The sequence below is a fragment of the Crocodylus siamensis genome, chromosome 1 (assembly GCF_052110815.1).
Source record: "Crocodylus siamensis isolate JL-2025a chromosome 1, ASM5211081v1, whole genome shotgun sequence".
Taxonomy (NCBI): Eukaryota; Metazoa; Chordata; order Crocodylia; family Crocodylidae; genus Crocodylus; species Crocodylus siamensis.
The window spans coordinates 275,507,856-275,533,334 of NC_143395.1; the positions used below are offsets into that span (position 1 = coordinate 275,507,856).

A 25,479-nucleotide genomic window follows, 5' to 3' on the forward strand; every position below is an offset into this window, starting at 1 on the left:
GTAAGATCATTGGGTCCAGCTCCACTGCACTAGGCAGGAAAGACAACTGGGATCAGGTAAACCCAGTGAGGTAACTGTCCAGTGTCCTCTTAAAGATTTCCAGGGTAGATGATTGCACCAGCTCTGGAGGGAGTTTATTCTACAGTCTGGACACCTTAACTGTGAAGAAGTTTTTCCTAGTGTTAAGCCTGAAATGGTCTTCCAGGAGTTTTTGGCCATTACTCCTGATTTTTCCCAAGGGTGCCCTGGTGAACAGTTATTTGCTGAGCCCTTAATGTATTCCCCTGATGTAGCGGTAAGCTGCTAACAAGTCTCCTCTCAGCCTTCTCTTTTCTGGACTGAAAATGCCCAAGTCCCACAGCCTTTCTTCGTAAGGCTTGCCTTGCAAGTCACTAATCATATGGGTGGCTCTTCTCTGGACTCTTTTAAGCTTTTCCATGTCCTTGTTGAAGTGCAGTGCCCAGAACTGGATGAAGTACTCCAGCTGCGGTCTCACCAATGCTGAGTAAAGCGGAAGAATCACTTCCTTGATACAGGAATATTAGGTGATATTTGCACTTAGAAGATAAAAATGGCTATATAAATGCATAAAAGAGCTGGGGGAATAGTGAAAAATGCCCATGTTTCAACATGCTTTAAGTAGATTTGCATGTTCATTGATCTGAGCCAAGTGTGGTTTGTATGCATATGTGATGAAAACACTGTTTTGGCCACAGGAGAATTTAAATACTACCCTTGAGAAATAGGACCTGGCCATGTATTGAAATCATTCAGAGAAAAGGCTGGTGAAGGTTATGCCAGCCACTTCAGCTTTCACAATTGTACTCAAGCACTTGTGTAGTCATAGTTTTCTTTAAACATGGCTTTTTAATGGAGATGGTGATTCACAGTTTTAACTAAGCCTAGCTGCTGAGTTAAGTCATGAACATTAATCAACCCTGCATAATGCATAACAGGCCTACCTTCAGCTAAGCCATCTTATTCTTCTTAGAGCAATAAAGCAAAACAGTGCATATCCTCCAACTAAAATTCAAGTGCAGATAATTATTTACAACACTGGTTTTCAACCTGTGGTGCATGGACCCCTGGGGGTCTAAAGGGCCTGCGAAAGATGACTACGATCAATCAAAAGTATGTGAATACACACACTTACAGTTCAAAGGGGTCTAGACCTCTGTTCAACATTTCCAAAGGGCTCTGCACCTTTTTTAAGGAAACTTTTAAAGGAAGTTTCAACTTACAAACGGTTGAAAACCCCTGCTTTAAGTACTGCATATATGATACAGTGATTCATGATTCACTGCATTCAATAAAAGAAGTAAAGGGTAGATTTTTTACTAACAAAAATAATGGAGTTGCTTTGCATATGTTTGAAAGAAGTATAATTTAATCAAATAAAACTTGGAGGCTAGTGACTGTTGTACTTCACAAATAATTTAGCAACCATTGTAAATGAACCAATTACAGTGATATCAGATACCAAATACACACACTACCAGATGATCAATGACCTTGAATAAATATTTTCCTTACGAACTCTGGGAACCAAAAGATATGTTTTAAGTGTGTGTTCACAAATATAACCATGCTGATGAATTATAAATAGTCTGTCCAGTTGTGCATTTGGCAATAACTACACTGTCCATGAAAAGTCTTTGCTGTGGAAATCCTAATATAAGGGAAGTATTTGACAGTAGAGTCACTTACACATTTATACAGACATAACTGACAGCCAAATTTGGCTGAGCAATTGAGTGTAAGTCAAGCTGACAGCTGAAGGAAGGCAAATGGAATTGTACATGTCACTGAGGGCCCAGTTTGGCATACCCAGGATAACAATGGCAGAATGTATCCTGCAGAACTGTTATTACTAACAATGTGACTAAGAACTTAGCTGGATTCTCAGGCTAAGTACAGGCGTTCAAGAAGCCCGACGCAGAAGTGCTTTAACTTTTGAGCTTTGCTTTAAGCACCCAAGGTTAGGTCAGGACCGAATATAACAAATATTTGCCCTTCAGTGGGGGAGGGCTTGGAGCCTGCCTACACAGGCTGAGCCCAGAAGGTAGTGGGAGCTCTCACATGCCTCCCAGTGTAGGGCCCTGCAGGCTCTCTGTGTTGCCAAAGTCTCCTGAGTAGAGCTGAGTGGCCGAGCTACCCAATTCACTGGAAGGGACATCACGGCTGCTTACCTGGACTTAACATGGCAGTAGCTTGTCATGGCATGTACCCTCATGGCCACAGGCCACAAGCCACCAGCCAGCTGTCCTGTGCATGGCCACCCAACACGCCCTGTGCCCACCAAACATATGTGCATGTGTGGGATGCCTGGCTTCTGTGTGTGTATGTGTGTGTCTGAGATGCCTGTATTCCCCCCTGCTAATGTTAGTGGCCCTGGCCCCACACAACAGCAGGCTGTCCAGATCTGTGAAGCCCTAGCTGACTAGCCCTCTCCAGATGAGTAGAGCCAAAGGGCTTCAAGTCCCCCTGCTCTGACACCAGCCCATGGATCTCCAGCCCCAGACTCCTCTGGCTATGTGCTGCCCACAGCCTAGGATGGCTGGGTACTTTTCCTCTTCCCTTCTCCCTCTCCAACCCTCCCCACAAAGGTTGGGGAACACGCTGTGCCTGCAGGGGAATGTGACCCAAGGAAGAGACTTGCCCCATTTTAATGAAAGGTTGAAGCTGGCAAACTTTTACTGTGTTTATTAAACAAAAACTGTGGAACGTCTCCCACTCTGGAACTTAAAACAGTCTTTTCAGTTAACATTGAAAGAGTAGTAAAAGACCCTGGATCTGCCAGGTGGTTATGATACTGGTAGGGGAGTAGGGTGGGCAGCTGCAGGGACTCACTTATACATGAAACCTTGGAGCAGCAGGCAGAATGTATGTGAAACTGCTGCCCCTTGGTTTAATTAAATGTTGCAGCTGCCAAATTTTTCATGAGCATAATGAAGTAAAACTCTGGAAAGTTGCCTGCTCCAGAACTTGGATCTACGCCCAGGGGCCTGCCTATCCCTGCAGAGGCTGTGCTGCTTCCCTGTAGCGGGACCCAGGCCTGGAGTGGCCTGGCCCATCAAGCCAGTGGGCCAAGCTCCCCGCTGCCCCCCTTCTGAGCACTTCTGTACCCTTCCAGGACTGGTCTGGAACCTCTGGAAGGCGGGTGGTGTTCTTGCTGAGCCTGGCATTGGATTTCAGTCAGTCTAGTTCCTCACTCCTCCTCCACTGCTGTTCCCCAGAGCGGGTCCTTCTGGACACCTTCCTTGTTCCTTGCACCATGGGTTAGCAGCTCCCATGCACCACATCTTCTGTTCTGGGGCCCCACTGCTCCCCAGCATTCCAGGCAATGCGCAGTGCGGAGCTGTGCTTCTCAGGCACCATTCAGGGCTCCCCTACGTGGGACCCCAAGTCATGTCACCTCAACGAAGAGTCCCTGGAGCAGGGCTCACCATACCATAGGGGGCTGGGCGTCAGCTTTTCCCAACACTCTAGCCCAAGAGAGCTACATTGTCTCTGCAGGAGCCGGTGCTGGTGCGACTCAGGGGTATTGTAACTGGATCCCAAGCCATCTTTGACCAGTGCATAAACTCCTTATCCTGGTGCTATGACTCTCTCAGCTCCACAGCAGCACAGGTGGCCTTGCTCAGATAGTGGTAGCTATTTGGAGACCTCATTCTTGGACCTTCACAGCACATTCCTGGGCCTGGACATTTTGTTCAAGTGCTGCAGCAGCACAGTTGCCAACCTGTCCATTCCCACCCTCCACGTTGAGGGTTCCATTTGGTCCCTGTTTTGCCGGTACCATCTATGCACATGTCTTGTGTGCTCTGTGGGTGTCTAGCTGTCTATCCTAGATCCAGCATCTTGGCCTCTGTGACTGGGCCTCTGACACACAAATACAGAGTTCGCAGGCAAGGGAGACACTGAGGGACCTATGATGAGTCCCTTGTCCAGATCCTGTCCCCTGCCTGGAGCCAGAACCCATGCAGCTGCTTATGACCCAGAATTAACTGTGCCATGGAACATCTGCGGTCCACCTCCCAGCTGGGAAAACCTGGATGCCTGGGTTCCACTTCCCTGCTGTGAGATCCAGGATGCCTGGGAACCCAAGTGTCTGGGTCCAGAGGGATGAGCCTTCTCTGGTTCTCCAGGAGGAGAGGGAGGCAAGGAGAGAGTAGGGAGGTTTTGTTAGGGGGAAATTTTTCAAGTTCCTGCTGCACGTGACTTACAGTGGTGTTCATATGTAGGTACTCTGCCAGATGGCACTGTGGTGGTGGTACTATGAGGCACACCAAAATAAGCCATCAGTTGAGACTGTTGGTTACTCCTTGGCTGTGGGGCTCGAAAAAATTTTCCGGTGCCTTTCAGCATCTGTTTGGGTTCTGATTTGCATTAAGTGATTCTGCACTGGCCTCTCTCGGAAAACTATGTAACCCTGAGGGATAAAGCAGTCAATTAACCAGATTTAGGGTCCCATTCAATGTAACACAGACTGCTAACGGGTAACGACCCTGGCAGCTCAGCTTCATTCCAGGCCAGTGGCATGGGTTGGGGGCAGTGTTTGAAAGGTATGAGGTCAGTGGGGAGCATCAATAAATCAGTATCATCACTTCCACCTGGACAATCACTGAGCCAGGAGGATACTGAATATCAGAATAGGCAACCACAGCCTTTCCCATAAGCATATCCCAACTTACCAAGGAGTCATTAGACCATTCCATCACCTATAAATATCACATTCAGAAGGTCAGCAGTCAAGTCTCTGGATGGGTAGCTGCCTTTAGACATTTAGGCTTTCAACTTCAAAGTACTCAGAACCATAGCACTTGCAATAGTAAATGCCTCAGCAGATTACTATGCTTCTGCATCGTTCAGAAGTTGTCACACTAAAAAGCTTGACACTGTACTTAACAGTGCACAGAGACTCATAGCAGGATCTACAACTTGCACGCGCGCACACACACACACACACACACGTACACACACACACATACACTCTTGGGCACAAGACCAAGTGACATAAGCAGACAGACCTAACAGCTCCCCTGCTGCCAGGTTCTTTGGCATGTGGAGAACCCAGCAGGCAGGGTAATGGTGTCTATATGTCTTTCCTAGTTATCTCTGTATTTTTGTGCTTGAAGAGGTCAGTATCTGATCTAGTGAGAGCTGACAGATATGCTGGGCACCCTTCACTCAGACTAAGTGGAAGGAGCAATTAAATGTCCCTTGGTGTAGAGACAGTAAAAACAAAAGAAGCCATTACTTAGGGCATGGGCAACATGACAACATTTGAGGAGATGAAAAGTTGTATGGGCTGATGGATTTCTATGGGGATGCATTGCTTACATATGGAGAAAGTGAAGAGACAGAGTTAATTTTGCACACTTTGGAAGGTGGCATTAGGATTTCAAGCAAGAAAATGCCTCCTGCTACTGCTCAGGGGAACACTACTTTCTTTTAAATAAACTGACCAGTATAAAAAAAATCTGATTTCAACTATCAGTTTTTTCATCTAAAGGAAGCAACCCCTAAAGGCTATAAGCTGCTAGGGCAACTTTATACATTATTAATCAGCTATGTTAGCTTGGTATATGTTATATAGAGCTAGTCAGAAATTTTCTGATGAAACAGGGTTTTGGAAAATGCTAATTCAGGAAAACAGAAATGTTTTGATGAACTTGCACCAAAACTCAGGAGCTCTACCTGCCTAGTTTCTGGCCAACTCACACTGCAGGCTGCTTGAGAGCCTGGCCTCCCAGATCCATGGTAGCCCTGTTATCCAGGCTGTCCAAAGGCTGTGGTTCCAAGGTGAACATCTCCAGGGCACCCTTGCCATATAAGCTATCTTGTAGTAGGGGCTACAGAGCTTCCAGAGTTCTTGCTGAAGGGTTAGAAGCCTGGAAGTCCTGAGACAGCCAGCTTGAGCCACGGCTCAGCTCCCAGGTCTGCAGCATACCAAGAGTATTGTTTTGATAATTGGGTCTTTCCAGGCTTTCTGGCTTCTTAATGCTTCTTGGAGCTTGATTTCTCAGGACTTTTGTTTCCTGATTTGCGGCATTGGACTACCTAAGCTGGCTTTAACTAGCCAGAGGCAGCATGAGGAATCCTGAGAAATCAGGGGAACCCAAGGAATCCCTAGCAGGCTGGACTGTCAGCTTTGGTTTATAAAAATATGATTACAAAAACACTATTTTTTCCCAAATGAAAATTTCCAGAATGTTTCTTTTGCAAATTAAAAAAAAACAAACTCATTTTTGCTTAGATTTGGAATTAAATATGTTTTGAGATTTCAGAATGTCTTACAGAGCAGAAATTCAAAGTTTTAAATCTCTAAAATAATGCTTAGTTTGGACTGGCTATGCTTAAAAGGTACAGCTGGCATCACAGAAGTTAATGGATAATACTGACTGGATCAGTGAAGCTCAAATTTTTAGTGTTGTGGGCCAGGTGCTTGTGACCCCACTGCACCATAGGCCATCCAGGAAGGGATGGAGAAAGGACACAGGGAGGTGGCTGCTAGAGGAGGAGGGGGAAAGAATAAGGAAGAAGGAAAGAGGAAGAGTTCTTATTTCCAGGCTATGGAGGGGGTCAGCAGCACAGTGCAGGGCAGGGCAGGGGATGCAACATATGGATGAATGCTCACTGGAGGCACCTTCCCCATGCTATGCCCCCCCCCCCGGTGCTACCGGGAGGGGGTCCAGCAGCAGTGGTGGCAGGACCCTAGTGCTTGCCTATCTATGTACCTCTGATCCAGGGTGGGTTATTCCAGCCCCACCAGAAAAGGTTGCCTACCCCCAAACTAAATTATCAGAAAATATTAAAAGTGTGTAATCCTGACCCGTGAGATGTGACTGAAGCCACAGAATAAAACTCAATCTTTTTCCTTTCTTTATTACAGATAACATACAGTTTCAACAGTGATTTCTTTAATTGTAGGGAAATCTGTGAAATCTTCAATACGTTTATGACAAAACTGTTAGAAAATACTAGCATTTCAAAAGGGACTGCTTTAACCTCTCTTTATCTTAGATTCCTTACTTGTATAGTGGGTCTAATAGCTGTTTTTAAAGGAATTTGGCACTTACTGGCTAAAACAATACAACATAAGTACCAAGCATTATTCATTGTTATCCAACAGAAGATGATTTCAAGTGCAGAGAAACTGCCCAACTGAACTCTGATATCCCAGGACTCTCTGCTTTACTCCCAATATCTCAATCTAGATTGCTGCAAACACTGTGGAGCACAGACAAGATCAATACTGGATATAGTGAGCAATGGGGAGAGAAACACAAATTACTCTGGGCCAATACATTCGCTTTTTACAAGGAATTGAGTTGACTGTTCTCCCTCCTTCCCTGAGCAGCTGATACACAGCACACCAAAGTGGTGTCACCTAGAGGCTAAAGTCCCAAAATGCATAATGCAAACTTTCCTTGTTTGTACATGTCCACTTTGACATCCTCTTTTGTTAGTCCCCTTTATGGTTCCTTCCATTAATCTAATTAGTATTAGTACTACTGTTATTGTCTGTTTCTCATTTTTTTTCTCTAAGACTTATCTCTTGGGTCTCCTCATAACTTTTAGTGTAGAATCTATGCTTATGTCTGATAATTGGAAGGAATATATTTTTAGTTTTTCCTCATATTTTGGATATTTTTATTGGAAAAGTCCCTTTAATTTCTCCAGTCATTGACTCTTCAGTTTCTCCTTTTTGAATTTATAACCAAGAGGCAGAGACAGCCTTAGGGGTGGGTGTCATGGGTGACTGCCCAGGGTGCCCTTGTCAGTGGGGTGCTGGTGGCTTGGTGCAGCTCCGCAGACAGAGGCAGGGCAGCATGGTGCAGCTCTGGTATTACTATTAAGGGAGCTAAGGGAGATGATTGTTAATACCTGTAAAGAACAATGGGTCATTGACAGACCATTCATTCCTTTTTAGCTGTCTAAATAGTAATACATACCAGAGCTGCACCATCTGGGGGATAGGGGCAGCTGCTCTGTGGCAGTGGCAGCAGAACTGGGGCCAGAACCTGGCTGCTCATTTTAATTTCCACTGGCTGTGACCCTTGAAAGCATGTTCAGGGGTATCCAAGCATGTGCCAAGGTTTTTTTTTTGGCTATTCCTCGATATCAGGGTGATGTCTGCTGGGGGAAGGGGGGAGGAGGGGAATTATTGGTGAGTTTTAAGATGGCTGAAGAGTCCAATCTGTGCTCTCCAAGTTTTTCCATCAGTATGACAGTGGTGCCTTGTGGGGCTGTTGGCCAAAATGTTGTGTGCTTTCCTTCTTCCTCTGGTGTTTCCCAGCTTCCTGAGCAAGGTGGTTCTCTTTGAAGTGGGTTGTAGTTTGATGTATGATAGAGTCATTGAAACCTGCTACCAGCCAGTACTTCCCAGTTTGTAAGGTTGATGCTGCATTTCTTAAGGTACGCTTTCAGGGTATCCCTGTAGCACTTCCTGTGTCCTCCTCTTACCATGACTGTGTTGAGAGAAGAGGACTTGCTTCGGGAGATGAGTGTCAGCCATCTGCAGACAGTGGCCAGTCCAGTGGAGTTAATGTTTCATGATCTTTGCCTCAACACTGGTTATATTATCTCTAGAGGAGGCTGTCATTGGTGCAGTGATTTTCCTATCTAATGTGAAAGATCTTCCTGATGCAACACTGATGGAACCATTCCAGGTGCTTAAGATGGCTTCAGTATGTCTCCCACATCTCACATCTGTAGAGGAACATGGGGATAACCACTGCATTGTAGACCATGATCTTAGTTTTCATCTGCAGATCTCAGTTGGTAAAGACACGACAAAGCAGCTTTCTGAAGGGTATGCTGATACAATTAATGCTATGTTTGATTTCTACATCAAGAATGCCTGACTGGGAGAGGTGGCTGCCAAGGTATCGAAAATGCTCAACATTTTCCAGGAGTTCTCCACCAAAGGTAGTTTGTGGGGAGAAGGGGGCAGCTTGTGCTGGGCCAGGCTGATGGAGCACCTTGGTCTTCCCAATATTAAAGGAGAGTCCCAGGCTATGATAGGCACCTGAAAAAGGTCAAGAGTGGACTGAAAGTCAGTCTCAGCGTGTGCAAGGATAACACAATCGTCAGTGTACTGAAGGTCAGTGAAGCCAGTCTTGGTAATTTTCATTTTGCTGTGAAAAGCACTGCAGGTTGATAAACTGACCATCTATTTGATACTGAACCCCAATGCCATGAGAAAGGTGGTTATGAATGAGAATTAAAATCACAGCAAGATAGATGGAGAAAAGGATTGGGGCGATGATGCAGCCCTGTTTGACATCAGTATGGATGATAAATGGGTCTGTTTCTGATCCATTGCAAAGGACTGTGGCAGTCTTCCCATCATGAAATAGCCTGAGGACACTGATGAACTTCAGTGGACAACCACACCTAGCCAGCACCTTCCATAAGGCAATATGGTTAGGTGGTTATGATTAGGCCAATGAATGCCATAAACAGCTCCTGGTATTTCTCTCTACGTTCTCCTGGATCTGTCATGTAACAAAAATTATGCTGGGGGTAACCTGTGATGGTCTAAAGTCACACTGGGATTCTGGAAAAACATCTTTGGCAAGGGTAAGGAGGGATTCAGAAGGATGCAAGTAAGAATCTTCCTGGCAACGGAGAGGAGAGCAATGCCTCGGTAGTTCCCACATACTGACTTGTCCCCTTTTTTGAAGATGGTCACAATGTTGTTGTTTTTTAAGTCAGGTGGAGCTTCCTCATTAACCCATATTTTAATGAGGAGTTGGTGAAGTTTTTGCTGTTCTGCCAGCTTTGAAGACCTCTGTGGGGATGCCATCTGGGCCTGGCACCTTACTGTTCTTGGTCTGAGTGATGGTACTTCAGACTTCCTTGGAGGATGGGGGATCAGCAAGAGGTTCTATTACTGGGTCTTGAGGGATGGACTTGATGGTGGCAGCTGAGACCTCAGCTTTATGGTTGAGTAAAATCAAGAAGTTCTTGTTCCAGTGTTGTTGGATGGATATGTTATCTGTGAGAAGGGTGGAGCTGTCCTGGGATCACAATGGGGCTGGATCACTGGAATATGGCCCATGGATGGCTTTTATTGCTTGAAAGAAGCTTCTCATGTCATGTTGATCAGCTAAACTCTGGATCTCCATTGGCCTTTGCTTGCCACCACTGGTTCTTGATGTCCTGTAGCCTCCTCTGAACTACAGAGCCATTGGTAAGCCTCTCGCTCCCCAAATGCAAAGAGAGAGTTTACTTTAACAGTGGAGGTGGCATCAGAAGGTGTTTGCTCTTTCTTTTTACTTAAAAAAAAGGGAAATCTGTGCTCTATGGTGCGTAGAATATGTGGGTTTTGTAGTGATTCTGAAACTGTAGACATCTGGTATCAAATTTACCTCATGCCCTGGGTCAAATCTGGATTGGAGGGCTTCTTCACAAACTAGCTCCATCTTGAGGTACAGGGCAGTGGGACCAGTACAGACAGTAGCAGGGATGGCAGTGACTGAGGTAGGACAGGCAAGTGGTGGTGGGACCAGTGCCTTCAGAGTAAGCAATCAAGAACTGTGCCGACAGAGCCTTGCTGCCCTCCTGTCCCTGATGACCACATCTACTGGGGTGCACAAGACCCTGGATTCTGCAGCAGGCCATGCCCCTGCACTTCTGGTAGCCCAGCAGGCCAGATGAAGTTGCTCCATAGCCCAGATGCAGCCTGAGGGCTATGTGCTCATCACCTCTTTTGTAGACCAGTCATTTTCTGTTAGTGTTTCATCCATCCAGTGACTAAAACTGGGGCCTATGCTTTGCTTCTACTGTAGAAGAGCTGGCTATGCAATCAGAAACAAGTAAGCAGTAGTTTTGTCTGCGGACTACATCTAATCTATAGCTATAGCTATGGCTACATAACCAGTAGTGGCTCCTTTGTGCTAGAGAACTTGATTTTTTTTCCTTGTCACAAACCAATGATGAAACCCAGATCTACACACAATGGAACAGGACTGGGTAATTGGCAGCCTGGAGCAGTCAAATTGTGGCCGGCAGAGCTTGTTGGCGTGACTCCACAACCCGGGCATGGGTGAATGCTGCTGTCACCACAGCCCCTGCCCCCCTGGCCAGCTGACAAATTGAGGTTGTTGGCCACTAAAAACCGGCAACAAAGGCAGCAGGGTTGGTGAGACCCTTAAGTGGCCAAGTTGGGTCATCCGGGCCCAGGGAAACTCTGCAGCCTGGCTGTGGCCTGCAGGGCCAGAAGAGTTGGGGCACACTCTGCTTTTGTGCCGCTGGGGTGTGAGCTGAGCTGGTTCTGGGGGTGGCAAGGCGCAGTCTGGCCAACCAGGGGGCTGGGGCAGGCTGCGTGCTATGGCCAACAGTGGGGACGCGCTCGGTGAAAGCTCCACATCTCTACACTGGGAAGGATTGGGGAGGACAGGCAAGTCCCAGCCCTCGCTTGGTGAGGAGTGAAGTGCCAAGCATCTGCTGGGCCTGGTGGTGAAGAGGGAAACCTTGGCAGGAAGGTTTCAAACACCAGAGAGACAAAAAGAGCATCCTGATGTTAGAAATGGAATATTGTTAGAAATGGAGTATTGTTAGAAATGCACAGCTTGCATCTTGCACCCGATAAGAAAGAAACACTGCCAAGGACTTTTTTCCTTTCCCAGCCTTGCCACAGCTTTTCTTATACTAAATCGCAGACTCTCCCCCAGCTTCTCCCTAGCCTTTCTCATACAGATTACAGAAGCTGGAATTCAACTGACTGTGTCCTTGAAAGTGGGGGGGTTTGAACTCTTGGTGACCTATAGTAGTCTCTGAGCATGCTTAATTAGCTGATGCATATTTACCTCTCCGCCCTGCATACTTAAGTAGTTAATTATACTATACATGCGATGTATGTAGTGATGTAACCACATGTATGCTTGTATGAAACGGAAGTGAGCGGTAAGAGTTCCTGTTTCTGCACACGTGCCCAGGAGGGAAAGATAAATACAGCCTGCAAAATTCCTTGGTGGGTTCAGAGTAATCTGAGTTTTTGACTCTGCTCTGACCCTATTTGCAAATACACCTTTTGTGCCATCTAATGAGTGTGTGTCTGTGATTTTCGTGGCCTCCAGAGAAACGAACCGCTTTCAAAACAAAACGAAGTGCCCCCTCAGAGACAGGCTGCAGCACCCAGTGATGCTGCCCTGTGGGGGCAGGAGCCCAGGTGACTTAGGGGCAGGTGAGCGGGAGCCACAGTGTGATGTGCATTGCCAGCTCTTAAATACTAAATTATGGTATTTGCTCAGAAACTATTGTACACTTGAAAATTATGTAAGTATACATGCAAACGAGTATGCGGATAAGCCTTTTTTATTTACTTTATATTGCTCGCTGCAACGATGAGGGAGTGAGGTGTGGGTCCAAGTTGAAACATGTCTTTATTTCAAGACAAGCAGTTACTGAGGAGTACTAGCAACAAGCCCAAAAGGCTCCCGGTGAGTCATGACTCAGGTTTTGCATGTGCTACCTCCATTAGTTGCCTTAAAAGATATTGCACATTTTGAACAGTTTTCCTGTTATTGATTGTACATCGTATAAAGGTTGAAAAGAGTGTAAATTCTCAGACACTCGGCAACACTCGCTGTGCCCAGCACCCCTCACTAGAGGTCGCTGAGCTGCCACGTTCACAGTTAACGGCTCCCCCCCGCCCTCCAACGACGGTGTACTCTGCTGCGCATAGGCTTAACGCCCCGTCAGGCGGGAGGAGAGTGGAAGGCTGGCGCGTGCGCAGGCAACGCTCGCCCGCCCGCCGGCGGGGGCGGGGATTCTTGTGTTCCGCTAAGGCCGGCGGCGGGGGGGTGAGCGCATGCGCAAGCGGCGCTCTGGCGTCGAAGTAGGCTATGGGTGCTGCGCATGCGCGCGGGTGGGAGGGGGGGAGCCGAGTTCAGAGCGAGGCCTCTTGGGCACGCCTGCGCAGCGGCTGGCGGGGTGCGCGAGGCCGGCCCCGCCTCCACCTCTCGAGCGATGGCGACCCGGGAGGGTAAGTGGGGAAGTGAGGTGGGATGGGGGAGGGTACGGGGTCTCGGGCTGAGGGGGGCCATTGGCCGGGAGCTGACGCGGCGGTTGGGCCGGCAGTAGCGGAGGAGCCGGCGGAGGAGCGGGTGATCGGCGAGGAGTACCGCGTGTGGAAGAAGAACACGCCTTTCCTCTACGACCTGGTCATGACCCACGCGCTGGAGTGGCCCAGCCTCACCGTGCAATGGCTGCCTGACGTCACCAGGTGAGGCGGGGCCCCTCTCCCCACCCCCCGGGCGCTAGAGGCAGGGCTCAATTAACGGTCTTGCCCCTGGGCGTTCTAGGTCAGTTAACGGCCTCGCCTGGGAACGTTCCAGTGGGGGCCCCTCGGCCCCGCCCCGTTCCACATGGGACTGCTTTCTCCCGTGCAGGAGGCAAGAGGTGCCCCAGGGCAGTCTGTGACAGACGCTCCATGGCAGGTGTGCTGTGACACAGGTGCTGAAGCCTGCTGGCCTTTCTTTGTAATGAGGGGGCTTCGGCCCCTTGCAAGTGTCTGTCAAGAAGTTGGGGCACTCCTGAGAGCGCCTGGGAACCCTAGCTGCCCCATGCCTGCCACACGTGGGCAGCCTCCCTTAGTTTGGGGAAGGGACAAGGGGAAAGGGATGGCAGCCCAGCTGTTCAGACAGGGGTTGGATCTTGGAGCAGCTGATGGGGCTAGCAAAGGGACTGGGACTCATGTTGCCATACACCTGCCAAAGCAGTTGCCCTCCCCTGCTGTGAAAGAGGATGCTCGTCTCTGTGCCATTTTCTCTAATGGTTGTACATTTTGGTGTTCCAAGTAGCATCTTGAAAAAGATACCTACTTGGTGTCAGAACACAGTCAAAGGCTGCGGGGGGCGGGGGGAGGTGTGTGTGTTAGATCCTCGTGTGTTTTACAGTACAACTGGGGTGTGGTCATTGGAGAATTGGTACGGGTTTGTTTTTCCTGTAAAATCATAGTTTGTATAAATGATGGTGTTATGTATGTTGTTATTTTAGCATGTGAAAGTATTTGGGCTTGCAAGGACTTGAGAATAGGAGGCTGGGAAGGGGAGAGAGAGGTTAACTAAGGCCCTTGTGTGAAGTGCTTCTGCTTACCTCGCATATTGATGGCTTGGCTTTTTTGAAATAGCTGGTTTTAATTGTATAGCTAGTGTCACAATATGTAAGTCACTTAAAACCAGCATGGTCCCTTTTGAGTTTCACCTGCCATGATGGGAGGCTTATTCATACAGTGGTGATGAGAGCACTGGATGCGGTATAGCAATAGGATTGTGAACTGTTAGGGTTTTTTTTTTTCCTCCAGAAGCTTTGTTTGGTCTGTACTGGGCCTTTGCTTTTTTGAATACAGAAATTGCTATGAGTCTTAATGCATTGCCTTCTTTCACAGTTTATTAACTGTCATTTGCTACTGAAGAAACAATAGTCTAGAAGTCTCCTGATTCCATTTTTAAGTTACAGCATAAAAGATCTTTTTGTGCAAATAAAAAGTCATAATTCTACTGTTCACATAGTACTGAAAAACATTATAAAATGATGTTGGCATTGTTCCAATTTTGGCAAAGACACATCTGTCATGTCTACAGTGCTGTGAACCTTTGCAGTTCAGCTTAAGCTCTTATACTAGTATTCCTAATATGGCAGAAAAAAAAGTACTCTTTCAGTTAATCTCTGGTCTTCTAGACCAATTGGGTATCACGGGCAAACTTTGTGTCAAATGACTGCTAGCAAAAAAAATATAAGTTTTAAAAAAACCTGAAGTCTTTGATTATTTTGTATGACTATTGTTTTATTGAGCAGGCCAGAAGGAAAAGACCATGCCCTTCACTGGCTAGTGCTGGGAACACACACCTCAGATGAGCAGAACCATTTGGTGGTTGCAAGAGTCCAGATTCCTAATGATGATCAGTTTGATGTCTCTCAGTATGATAGTGAGAAGGGAGGTAGGTTTTGTAGGCATTTTCAGTGTGTGTTCATCTAGCCACAGCGATTAAATAATGCACATCTTATTTAATTACATTCTTACTTGAAATATTTTTTTTAATTAAATGCCTGGTTTTAACATATGCAACTTGTTTAGTAGCATACACTATACAGAAAAATCTTACTGTAAATGGCTTTCATGTTAAACAATTCATATCTAGTATTAACCTAAACAAAGAGTACATTTTGCAGAAATGTCTTGCAAGACCTAAGTATTAACTATATTGATAACAAGGTTTAGTAGCTTTAGAATTATTTAAATAAGGTTTTTTCACTGGGTCTATCATCTGGTAGGCTAACCTGGTACACAGCTAGCTTGGGCAAGAGATTTCTCATTTTTCAGGGGACAATTACTGCCTTTAATATTCCTTCCTTTTATTACATTCAGCTGAAAATTTGCATTACTTTCAAGAGGTGGATGTTTTAAAGAGTCTGTTGTGCTTGGTGTGCTAATATAAGCATCATGCAAGAGTAAACGTCACAAAAACCTAGAGAACATGGGTTTAGTATATCAGAATAATTTATGATGTAACTAATGAACTTTGTTATGGAAAAACATCTAGAATTTGGCGGTTTTGGATCAGTAACAGGCAAAATTGAAACTGAAATAAAGATTAACCATGAAGGTGAAGTAAATCGTGCTCGCTACATGCCCCAGAACCCATGCATCATTGCTACAAAAACACCAACGGCAGATGTGCTGGTCTTTGATTATACTAAACATCCCTCTAAGCCAGGTGAGTTGGCCTATTTGAAGCAATACTTGTTGTCTCTTCCAGGATTGAAGTGGAAATCTGATTTTGATAGCCATCAGGTTGATTGTATTTTGATACTAAACCAGAAAGGTCAGATTCTAAAAGGTCTTCAAGCTCTAAATACTTTTTTGAGGATCTGGACCTGCAGGTATATCTGCAAGATGCAAGACAGTGCTGTGCGAAGATATCCGGAGTTAGCTGTACACTTGATAGCTCTAGGACTAGGAGCTATATATTTGCATTAGTGTGGTATGGTAGCTGGGCTAATTCAGTCATATTCCTGCGTGGCATTTCTTTGTGCTCTGTAAACTCTGTAATGCAAGCTTTTGAGTTCAGAGCTAGTTAGTGTGAGTCCAGTGCCAAGCTAATGTTTCTTTGTTACACTGTGGGGAATTATGCAGTTATGTGCCCGTGCAGTTTTGTGCATAAAACATATGACTACACATAATTCTGCATAACTTAACTTAACCTGGGCAGGCTCTGTGCTTCCACTTCTGCAGGGCTCCTGGGACTGCCATGTGGAGGCACTGAGCATTGTAGCACTTGACTAGACAGCTCCTGCCTGTGGTGGTTTGTGGATGGGTGTGGCCCCTCCCCATGGTGCACAGCCTCTGCAGCAGCAGGTGGTGGGTCCTTGGGGTACTCATGGCCATGGCAAGCAGAGTCTCATCCCCCCTGAATACCCCCCACCTGTCCACCCCCAGCAGCACATGGCTCTGGCTGAGTCCTGGAGGCTGCATATGGCATGGAGCCAACCCAGCTAGCCCACGGACATGTACTTTTGACCTGGCCAGGCTGACTCCGTGCCAGCACGGGCTTGCGGCACTGCAGGCAGGAACTGTGTGCTATTGGGCCAGGCCAGCCAGCTCCGTGCCTCCATATGGGCATCTAGCACTCCAGTGGGAAGCTGCATGTGGCAACATGGAGCCCACCCAGCCCAGTGGCGTGCAGCTGCTGCCTGTGTGCCACAAGCCCCATATGCTGGCACAGAGCCAGCCCAATTTGGTCTGAAGGTGCTGCCAGGCTAGGCTGACTCCCTGCCGCCCTGTGCAACTTTTAGGATTCGGTGCATCATTTTGAATTTTTCTATGCATAATTCCCTGGGGTGTACTTGGTAACTTCCAGTTCTGAAGCTAGTATATGCAGAGCATTTTTTCATACTCTGTACAGTTCTGTTTTTTATAGATGCTCTGAGTTTCTTGGGGTATTTGATTCCTGTGTTGGCGCACTACTTTAGAAGTTATTGGCTTAGCTGGGAATTAATCTTAGGTTTGTCTTGGTAATACATGTTTAAAGTAGTGAAACAAACCAACTTGCAGCTGTAAATAACTCATGTGGACTGACCTGTAACTGTCATGCTGAAAAAGCAAAAATGTACTTTTCTTGTCGTTCCTAATAGCAAAACAATAAGTACTCTGACTGTAATGCAGAAGTAGCACCGCTAGATAAATGTAAAGTTTCACAAGCCGAATACTAGTGAAATAATAGAACCTCTTTCCTAGACCCAAGTGGAGAGTGTAATCCTGACCTGAGGTTAAGGGGACATCAGAAAGAAGGATACGGCTTATCGTGGAACTCCAATTTGAGTGGGCACCTTCTCAGTGCATCTGATGACCATGTAAGAAACTAACTTCCTTTTTTTTTTTCAATGGAATACTAAAGAACATTGGTAGTTTACTTCCTGAGACTATCTTTTCTTTCCCAGTAGTTTAGTTCAGTTGACTTTCAGAATGTCTTAATGTTTAAAATGTTGCATATCTTGGAAGTCTATTTTTTTTAGTCTACATTTTTATCTTAAAGGAGTCAGCTTCTTTATAGCTAGTTAATATGTACCCTGCAATAGCCAGAGTGGTATTCAATAGTGTTGTGGCTTTCCCCAGAGAAAGCTACTAAACATGCTTGCTCCTATACTGAAGACTAAAGATGAACAGCAAAAATAATGTAATCTATTCATGGGTTACCGTTTCCAAAAACAATATACTTTCCTCTCGCTCCCTGTTACTGCCTTTTGCAGCAAATCTGGGTTTCTTGAGGAGTGGAGGCTGGACTACCTGGGTTGGAGGCCCTAGTGGAAATTGTCATATGCACTCTTTCTTTTAACAGTTTTGATAGCAGTGAAAAAGAGCTTGACTCTTGCTAAAAGAAAGCAAGAAAGTGAAAAGAAAGCAACACTAGGATTTTATTGAGTTAAATGGTGACTGCAAACCTAACAACCCCATGTAACTGATTCTAAAAACTGAATATTGAAGCTGTTGTTTGTTTTGAAAAACTCCATAGTCTAGTTGTTCCTATTTACATTGTCAGAAAGGGACTCCAAGTCTGTGTGAATGACATTATGTGCTAAAATGTGAATCTTGTCTTCAGACTGTCTGCTTATGGGATATAAGTGCAGGACCAACGGAAGGCAAAGTCATTGATGCAAAAGCAGTCTTTACCGGACATTCTGCGGTAGTAGAAGATGTGGCATGGCATCTGCTCCATGAATCTTTATTTGGATCTGTTGCTGATGATCAGAAACTTATGATGTAAGTGGAAAAAGAAGAATAACTGAACAATTCTGTGCAATTATCAGTGCCTTTATACAAATGCACTAACCTAGGCAAGGTGTTCAAAATTTTCTGGTATTTGTAAGGGAGAAAGCCACATACAGGCTATACCTCTAGATGGAAGGAGATGAAATGACCTGCATATGAAGCCAAGTTTGTTTACGTGTAACTTAAACCATTGTATTCCTGTTAAGCTTTCCAGGCTTGCATTTTTTTCTGTTTTAAAATTATTATTCTTCCTTTACCTGAGGAAGACAAGCCATATTTAAAATAACATGATTTGTAAACTAATGTCTAAGACCCCTTCTTAACATCTTATTAAAACAAACTAGTAAATAACATTGGCTCAGATGAACTGACAGTTAAAGATTCATTATTTCCTTGCACTTTTTCAGAGATTGATCAAATTGTGGTTTCTTTAACAAAGAATTGACAGACTTTCCCTCTAAAAATGAACCGATAAAAGTATAGAAAATATACCCTGTATGACTTTCTGAAAGGTGGAATATCTGTCAGCTTTGAGTTGGAAGGAATTATGCTCGTATGAAATTGAACTCACCAAAAAGTATATGTGAGACTCTTCAGACAGAAATAAATATTTTACTTAAAGTTACTTTGGGACCTAAATTAAAACATTTGTGGTTGTTGTTTATTTACATGATCACTAAGTCTCTGACCAGTGTCCTTATACCACTTAAACAGAGTTCTTGCTGCAAAAATTGGCTCTGCCTAGGGATGTTTATAAGACGTGCTTCTCCCATCTGATTGTTGTCTCTCTTTCTGTATGTTTCCCTCTTTCCCAACCCTTCATCCAAAAAAAGTTGGGACACGAGGTCCAATACTACATCCAAGCCGAGTCATTCTGTAGATGCCCATACTGCTGAGGTCAACTGCCTGTCCTTCAATCCTTACAGCGAGTTCATTCTAGCAACCGGTTCTGCTGACAAGGTTTTTTGCTTATGTATATTTTAACATACTTACAATATATTCTCATTTAAAATTAGGCACCACTTTGGCCAGTAACTTCAATGGATGTTAGAGTAAATTTTTTCTGTTTTTTCCCTTTCAGACTGTTGCTTTGTGGGATCTACGAAACCTTAAATTAAAACTCCACTCTTTTGAGTCTCATAAAGATGAAATCTTTCAGGTGGGTTAAAATTAAAAACCAGTGATATTTTAAAATAAGATGTATAATGGTTAGAAAATTATTTGGAATTATATTTGAGTGTAATACATTTGGTTGAGGTCTTTTGAAGAATTAGTTGCTGAACTAATATAAACATAAATCTTAATTTGAACATATTCTGAGTAGAGGTTTTCTCTTCTAGTATATCCATGAAACAGACCATTGTTTGTTTGTTTGTTTTTTTTAGAAGCAAACACAAATTGGCATATGTTTGATTTGTATGCTGACCTCCCTAAAGAATTACAATTAAAAAAAACCTTAAAAATACAAAATATTTTAAATAAGTTGGCAAACAGTGGGGAAATTCTTCTGGATGCTTTCTCCATATGGTTAGAATAAAATAAACAGTCTAAGTAGTACTCTTCTCAAAATATCTTCAGATGAACTGAAGAAAAGTATTTAGAGAAAGAAAGAAAGAAACAAAGCTGTGGAAAAAAGACATGACCTACCCGTGTTTATCTTTCTGTGCACAATAACTTCAAGACGGTATGGGATAATTCCAACTGAAGAACCTCAGAGATTGCTATAAATAGGGGACAGGTCTGGGTGAACCTTATTGATCCTAAACTTTTAAGGCTTGATACCCTATTTGCTTGCATACCATATGCACCCTTTTCCCAAAAAGCAGCCCTTCAGAATGGGGGTGCATGTCTTAAGCAGGGAAGGTGATTTTCTGCACTGGAATACAAGCATTTAATGGGTGCTGTTACATGGCTTCTCACCCTAGGAGTGAGGGGCAACTTGTATCCTTCATGGTCACCTTTAGGTCCCTGCTACATGTTCAGATTAAAGCTGGATAGAAAGCTATAAAGTTGTTACACATTTACAAGCACTAACTTTGTAGCTGGTTGACTCTTTGTAGCTCAGTAGTCTTTTTATGGTGAGAGTTACTTTGCATATGCGGCCTGTCTAAATTTTATTGCACGATTGATTGCAATAATATAGGCCTCTGCTACACAGTGCATTAGTTTTAACCCTGTCACAGTAGCTGAGCAGTAGAAATGTAGTTCTGAAGCTGCAGCTAGAGATTGTGATGCTGAGAAGTGAATTTGTCAATCCTGAGTTAAGATGCATGGATTTTAAAAGGAGAGTTTTGATTCAAGTATACTGGTAGTGTACTCTCAGGAGTGACAGTAATGTACTAACAAAAGGCAGTTCTTCTGCCAAACATTGCCTTAAAAGTAAGTGACGTTTTCAGTGAGTGTAGATGGTGGATAATCAAGCAGACATGTTTTTGCTTTTGTAGAAAATAGAACCAATAAGACTTTGATACATCATGGTGTTAGAGAGGTTTAATTGCATATTTTTTGTGGTTGGTTAATTTGTGTGTGTGGAAATGGAAGACCTCAAAAGCTGCCTCTGAATTGGAAAATTGCCCTAAATGGTGGTGGTGGGTGGGTGGGGGAAGCAGTGAAGTGGAAGTAATGATATATTTTGAGTTTTCATCAGTTCCTTGGCTGCTTAGCAACAGCAGTATTGGTCAAATCTAGAATGACTAATAAAATACAGAATTTGTACTGAAACTCAGTAATGTTGCAGTCCTATTTTCAAGAGGTACTGTCTCCCAATAGGTTCACTGGTCTCCTCATAATGAAACAATTCTTGCTTCCAGTGGTACTGATCGTCGGCTTAATGTATGGGATCTAAGGTGAACAATGATTCCTTCCTTTATTTATTTAAAATCTGTAGTCAAGTTCAGGTAGCAGATAGGAATTTATTATATTCAGTCAGCCTTACTCTTGTATTTTGGAGTGATTTAAACATACATCTGACTTCATGTTTTGTGAAACTAGTAAACATTATGCCAAAATGTCTTTTTACTAAGCTTCTCTCTGTTACAAGCTTTCTTTCTGAACAATTATTATTTTTCTGTTTTCATTAGTAATAAGATAACTTTTCATAGAGTTGGAAGGGACCTCAGTGGGCCATCTAGTCCGCTTTGTCTTATGGGATCTCTTGGTTCTGCTACTTAGTCACGTTAAAGTCAGATCCTCTTTTCAATAATTGTAGCAGCAAAGAATTGATGCCTTGCACCTGAGGAATAAAACTAAGGGCAGGGAACAAACAGCAGCAGGAGGAATTGGAAATAAATTGATGTAAATGTCCCTAATTGAAGAAGGAAACATAAAAGGACTAATCTTAACTTTTCATTGCTTATAAAATTACCTTTTTGTTGCTGTTTTGTTAAGTCATTTCCTACCTCTCCCCTTTTTATCTCAAATTCCTAGATTTAATTTTAAATATATTCCTGTTACAGTAAAATTGGAGAAGAGCAGTCTGCAGAGGATGCTGAAGACGGGCCTCCTGAACTTTTGGTATGTGTATGGTGTGTTTAGTTTGGAGATTTTTACATCTTAGGAAGCATCACTTTTATTTCATGTTGTTACAATAAACCACACAATAACAGAACAGATGACCTTCCTCCTCTGTGTGCCCCTCCCCTCCCATTTCATGTGCCTTAGTAGCTGTTACCAGATTGGTAAAGCTGTGGTTCCTGATGTTCCTTGGGGGTAAAGTGTTCTGCAACGACTGCTTTAGCAGATCCATTGTGTTAACCACTCAAGATCAGATGATGTGCAAAAAGTATAGCTGTGGATTAGAACACAATGCAGAATTCAGTGTAACGTGAAAGATACTTTTTATTCATATTCAGGTTCTCCAGCAAATGGTAAAACTCCATTTTGTGTGCAACTGTGTGAGAACAGTTAGTACTGCCTGGCTTCTCTGCCCAATGATACCTCTTAATCTTGTTTTGGTGTAAAATATAACACACTGGAGCTATTTCAAAAGACAGGAAGCAGCCTATGTGTACCCATCATCATTGTACGTGCATTGATAAACTATTGATAAATGTTATGCTGCGAGCAGAGGTACTGTTTTAGATGATGCCATCAACCGTCCAAATGAGAAATGAATGGATAGTTAGTTTTGGTGTATGTGACCAAATTTTCTTCCTAAAGCTGCATCTTAAAACTCTATTTTGGTTACATCTTACTTTTGCATTTAATGTTTTTGCTAGTCAACTGAATTTAAAGTTTCAAATAATTTCTAGACAGTTGTCTGAAATGTGAATTGCTAAAGCTAAGATTTTTCAACAGTTCATTCATGGAGGACACACTGCCAAGATTTCAGATTTCAGTTGGAATCCTAATGAACCTTGGGTAATTTGTTCTGTATCTGAGGATAACATAATGCAAGTATGGCAAATGGTGAGTACCAACATTTTAAACTTCTTGTGTTTAGATTTAGATGACTGAAAAGGAAGTCACACACTTTTTAAGATGCAGGCTGTGTTGTGTCACTGGAAAGGTAATCTTGCCATTACAGGAGAGCTAACTTATGGAGAAGAAAGCTGAAAAATCTTAAACTTCACTGAGTATTTTTATTAAGGACAAATTAGGCTAGAAATGACTAATCCCTCCATTTTTGGAACACATTGTCTGATTCTGTGTTAACTTATTTTTGGTATCTTTAAGAATGGGCATCAGTGTTTTGGATTAAAATTTGCTGCATTAACCAGAATTTAAGTTTTACTTTTTTAAAAACTGTAGAACTTCTGGCTGCATCCTTACCTAATAGCTGCAGATTTTGACAGTTCTGTGAGATGTGCTGATATGTTAATCCTGTCTAGTAATAAAAGACAACCAGCATCCTACAGCTAATCTTATGAGTCCCTGTATAAACAGGACAGTTCATATTTGATCTTGACAATCACATAATGTGATCTTAGCTAGAAGATTTTAAATGACAACTAAATGCAGATACAGATCATCTATTTATCCTTTTCATTTACTTAAGTTATACCATATATTTTGGAAGTGGCAACATCCGAAAAAGGGCAGTGCCTGAAACTAAATATGAGAAGTGTAGGATAAAGAGTTTAAATTGGTTAGGATTATGTATGCTAGATGAATAATCTGATTTTGTAAAATAATGCTCTAATTAGTATTGGTGGTTAGGTTAACCATTTCACAAAGTCTTTAAAGCTAGTTGTTTGCCATTTGTAAAGGAAGAAGGATGGGTGTTTCAGGGGGGGCTTTTAAGGTGGGGATTATTTCTGAATCTTTCTGTCTGTGGCTGTATTGTCTCTAAGTTTAGAAAACCATTAATCAGATGCACACACTACTTTTCTGAACCTGTAATAAACTACTTTATGTCTTTAGGCTGAAAACATATACAATGATGAAGAAACAGACATAGCAGCAGCAGAACTGGAGGGCCAAGGAACGTAATATTTTTGATGAGGAAAAATAATATGGGGTGTTTGTGAAGGGGCTAATATATTAATATAAGTTTTTTACTACTATACTCATTCAGTATATTCTCAGTTGAATGTAATTCTTGTATTGGTGCTTATTTGTTGTTAAGCACATAATGCTTGTATAGTTAATGCAGTGGAAACTCCCTGATTATTTTGGCACTTTGAAGTGAGTTACTGCATAATGTACAGCTTAGTTACTAGGGGAAATAGGAATGACTTAATATCAGTACCTATATTTTTTAAAAAGAAGCTTGCAGGACCCTGTAAATAAGACAGCTTAAAAATCCTCTTCCCACAGTGTAAGTATGAAAGAAGTTTTAAGATGTAAAAATGAGATTTTTCACTTTTACAGATTGCTTCCTGATTGGCTTTGCATAAAAAAAAAAAATAAAACTTTGAAGCAAAAGTGTGGTGTTTTGATTTGACAGTGCATCCTTCTGGTTATCCTTTTGCATATGTTTAAGAATGTAGAATGCTGTATGGGCAGGGACGTGATTATTTGCTGCGTGATGATATAGTACTGTCATCTTGGGGGAGAGAGAGTAAACTTGGAGATCTTGGAATGGACTTTCCAAGAGACGGCATCCAGCAGTGTGGGGGTTGAGAGAGAAAAGAAATGAGAGAGAATGGGGAAGGAGAAAAGGATAAAAAAAAAAAAGGGAAAACAGAGATGAGAAAGGAAAAATAAAGGAGTGGGGGGTGGAGGCTAGGTCGCATGGGTACGTAGCTGACTTGTAAGCCCAATTTTTGCCTTGAACAGTCTGCTGCAGCAGGGGCAAGGAAGTGATGAGGACTGGGTATGAGAAGTTTTTGTTTTCCTGGCCAGGAATGGAAGTAGGCAAGTTCTAACTGGCAAAAGGCATGCCAGATATGGAACTGGAGATAAAAACCTATAAAATGAATGGCTTGAAACAACATCTTGTTTGAGGGAAGATGTGCTTTTTGTTTCCCTGTTCATCCTTCAAGTCCTGATAATCAAGTACCAAAACGTTTCTTCTTTCATAGGGGGAAGGAAGCAGGCAACTCACCCAGCTCCTATTTAGAATAGTGTAATTGTCCAAAGGTTAAACATGATATCTTTTTATGAATGCAAGATGTGGTAACAGAACATTCTTAACATTTTCAAAAGGCCAACAAATACAAAGGCAAAAGTTTCCCCTTATTGTAGTGAAGTGTTGCAAAGCAAATTGAAACAACCTTGAGTCTTAACTGGAGAAACTAAGATTTGAGATCTGGAGTCCCTTTTAAAATAGAGACCAAAATAATTTAATTGAAATCTGTTAAGATTTGGTAAGTATCAAATCTTATTCCAGTAAAGTTAAACTTTAATGGGTAGGGAGACCTCCCTCATCTAAAAATAGGATTTACTTCTATTACATGAATATCCTTTCACAGAAGATATTTCTGTGGTTGGGAGCAGTATATAACTTGTGAAGCTAAATACTTCAAATAACATGTTGCATCTGACTTGATGATGTGGACGTGAAGGTCATGCTTTTACTTTTATAGTTGAGTAATATTCTGAATATGCTGTATTCAAGATTAGTCCTTTGCCATAGCCTCTAATTCAGTTTTGCAATCAATGCCTAAAACAAGTTGGTTTTAGAATATAACCGCACAAATCTAGGGGGCTGTGATTTTCTTTTTTAAACAGTGAACTGGGAAGTTCTAAGCTTAGTAGAAATTCTGTTTTACTTTACAGCATGAAATTTTGACCTACTTTCATTATTTCATATG

At 43.2% G+C, this 25,479-nt stretch overlaps 1 protein-coding gene across 2 annotated transcripts; it reads left to right on the forward strand.

Annotated features, from left to right (window-relative positions):
• Positions 1-12,888: 12,888 nt before the first annotated feature.
• Positions 12,889-24,165, forward strand: RBBP7 (RB binding protein 7, chromatin remodeling factor). Of its 2 annotated transcripts, none has more exons than XM_090063031.1 (12): positions 12,889-12,997; positions 13,093-13,237; positions 14,812-14,954; positions 15,558-15,731; positions 17,252-17,367; positions 18,114-18,274; positions 19,117-19,243; positions 19,365-19,442; positions 21,053-21,129; positions 21,739-21,796; positions 22,580-22,690; positions 23,645-24,165. In XM_090063031.1, the coding sequence occupies exons 1-12, from the start codon at positions 12,982-12,984 to the stop codon at positions 23,711-23,713; spliced, it is 1,275 nt and encodes a 424-aa protein (XP_089919157.1). In that variant the 5' UTR covers positions 12,889-12,981; the 3' UTR covers positions 23,714-24,165. The 2 variants fall into 2 exon arrangements, with proteins under 2 accessions (XP_089919157.1, XP_089919165.1); XM_090063039.1 differs by having other exon boundaries at positions 12,896-12,997; positions 13,096-13,237.
• The last annotated feature ends 1,314 nt before the right edge of the window (positions 24,166-25,479 follow it).

Coding starts and splice junctions, on each gene's coding strand:
- RBBP7 (XM_090063031.1), top strand. Junction 17,368..18,113: donor TCAGTGCATCTGATGACCAT/GTAAGAAACTAA, acceptor TCTTGTCTTCAG/ACTGTCTGCTTATGGGATAT. Junction 21,130..21,738: donor CTTAATGTATGGGATCTAAG/GTGAACAATGAT, acceptor TTCCTGTTACAG/TAAAATTGGAGAAGAGCAGT.